Raw genomic sequence first — 2,411 nt, forward strand, 5'->3', positions numbered from 1 at the left:
CAACCCAATTGCAAAGTGGCACCAGGTTTTCTTGGACCTTTTTTTTTCGCCTAGCACAGAAATGTATTAAAAGTTCTTCCAGAAAGTGCTTCTATACAATGTAACAGTGAATAATGAATGTACTGCAAAACAGTTTGGCATAATTACTATAATATACTCTCTTTGCAAACCCAGTCTCAGGGTGTTTCTGAAGAGTGCTCATATAGTTGTTTTGACTCTAAATACTGATGTTTGCTCAATACATGTGTATTATATAAGACATAGTCTGAATAGAAACTTTAAAAATATAATATACATGTAGATAGTGTTTTATTTTAGCAGGGGTCAATATATTATCTACCTGACAAGATAGGGTGGGGCTATATAATATATAAACACACTATACTGTATATTATTTGTTACCAGTGAAAACACTGGTCTCTATTTGATTAGTCAATTGTTGTATTACCTCTTTTAATCATATTGAATAAATTTGAGTTACAATCATGGTGAAGAGTATTGGGTTGTTCTGTAGAAGGGGAAGAGTGGGTAGAGCAGAGAATGTTAGGGGTGGCTATTCACTTTTCAATAGCTTCAACTAAATATGCATCACCCTCCCAATGTACATGTATGTACTGACAGTGACACTATTCTTGAGTCAAAATTCAATACAACCTGAAAAGTTACAGTTTCTAGGTAAATTGTGCTTGAAGGACACTGGGCACAGAATAATTGAGGAAAGTGACATGGTATTGTGTTTCATTCAGCACAATTCTATCATTTTGATATTCCTTATCATTTTTAACACAAGTCATTAAACATGAAAAGAATCTCAAGTTAGTGAAAAAAATGGCAGAGCACACACATTCATTGTCTCTAATTGAACATCACAACTGTCTTTTTTTGTTTCTTGTCAGACTTGTAGATAGGTGTTTGATTTATGTAACCTCTCTATTTTCTATAATATGACTCTATTTTCTATAATATGACTAATTTTGAATATTTTTGAGGTGCCAAAACACTGAGGCTATTACTTGGACCTGTTCCAGGATGTCAAAAACTGTGAAAAATGGTCCTTGATTGTGGAGTGTCATGTCTTCAATAGTACTTGAACCATGTTATTGAATTCTAAAATTTTTGAACTTTTTATCAAATGCTTTGGGTTCTTAGACTGCTTATGTTGATATTACATACATGATCAATTAAATCTTTGCTTCATAGATTATTTCTGATAGCCCTTTCTTATAGATCAGCCTATATGTGGCCAACCATATCTATCTAATACTATGTTCCCATTATTACTGTTCAAACCCCTATCTTCAATCTCACTCATATAGAATCATTATGATCGATTGATTTTTTTCTTATCTGTCTTTTCACCTTGGATTAAAAATAATGATTTATAATTGTTTAATGACATTAACTCTGGAATGGACTGATAGCTGTTATTACATTACTTGTCTGGAATTTTAGCAGACTTTCTTGGAGTTATTCCTGCAATAGTGAAATATGTCGCGATTGTCTTTTATACATAATATAAAAGCTGTTCAGTTATTAGATCAAAATGTGTAAGTTTATATTAAAGTTTTGTCATTAATGGTAAATAGTTTCCTGTGGAGTTAAAGTGTGGAATTACAGTTGTCTAAATATTTACTCTACCAGCTGATAGATTAAAGTTTCATACAAAACTTCTCAAGATTACAATATGACATTTGGTTCCATTAAGATTCAACAAAAATGTGCAGTGGAAGTTTACATTGCTGGAACTGCAATAATAGTTGTTGTTTTTCTCACCAAGATCAGGAAATTCCATTCCATTTCTGAAAAGTGATTTAAATGGTCTTTGTTTCAACTGGTAGTCAAATTTTGATTCTGAAAATTTATATAATTTATGATTTAGATCTATCAAAATAATTAAACAACTATGTTTTAAACAACATATATGGGGTAGAGATCTCATTTGATAATTGAATATAATTTTATTATAAATAATACGTCTAGGTATTGTCTCCAACATTTCAACAATTTACATTGTCCTCATCACAACATTTCAACAATTTACATTGTCATCATCACAACATTTCAACAATTTACATTGTCCTCATCACACAGTTTCAACAATTTACATTGTCCTCATCACAACATTTCCACAATTTACATTGTCATCATCACAACATTTCAACAATTTACATTGTCCTCATCACACAGTTTCCACAATTTACATTGTCCTCATCACAACATTTCCACAATTTACATTGTCCTCATCACAACGTTTCAACAATTTACATTGTCATCATCACAACATTTCAACAATTTACATTGTCATCATCACACAGTTTCAACAATTTACATTGTCATCATCACACAGTTTCAACAATTTACATTGTCATCATCACAACATTTCAACATTTACATTGTCATCATCACACAGT

At 31.2% G+C, this 2,411-nt stretch overlaps 1 protein-coding gene across 1 annotated transcript in view; it reads left to right on the forward strand.

Annotated features, from left to right (window-relative positions):
• Window positions 1–1,488: 1,488 nt before the first annotated feature.
• The window catches only part of LOTGIDRAFT_176316 (hypothetical protein), a gene marked incomplete at both ends in the record, with an annotated part of 14,877 nt that continues 13,954 nt past the window's right edge, over window positions 1,489–2,411 (forward strand). The window contains one exon of the mRNA XM_009069026.1: window positions 1,489–1,545. Coding sequence (XP_009067274.1) covers window positions 1,489–1,545 — 57 coding nt within the window. The remainder of the gene's footprint in view (window positions 1,546–2,411) is intronic.

This window comes from Lottia gigantea (assembly GCF_000327385.1).
Source record: "Lottia gigantea unplaced genomic scaffold LOTGIsca_978, whole genome shotgun sequence".
In the NCBI taxonomy this organism is placed as follows: domain Eukaryota; kingdom Metazoa; phylum Mollusca; class Gastropoda; family Lottiidae; genus Lottia; species Lottia gigantea.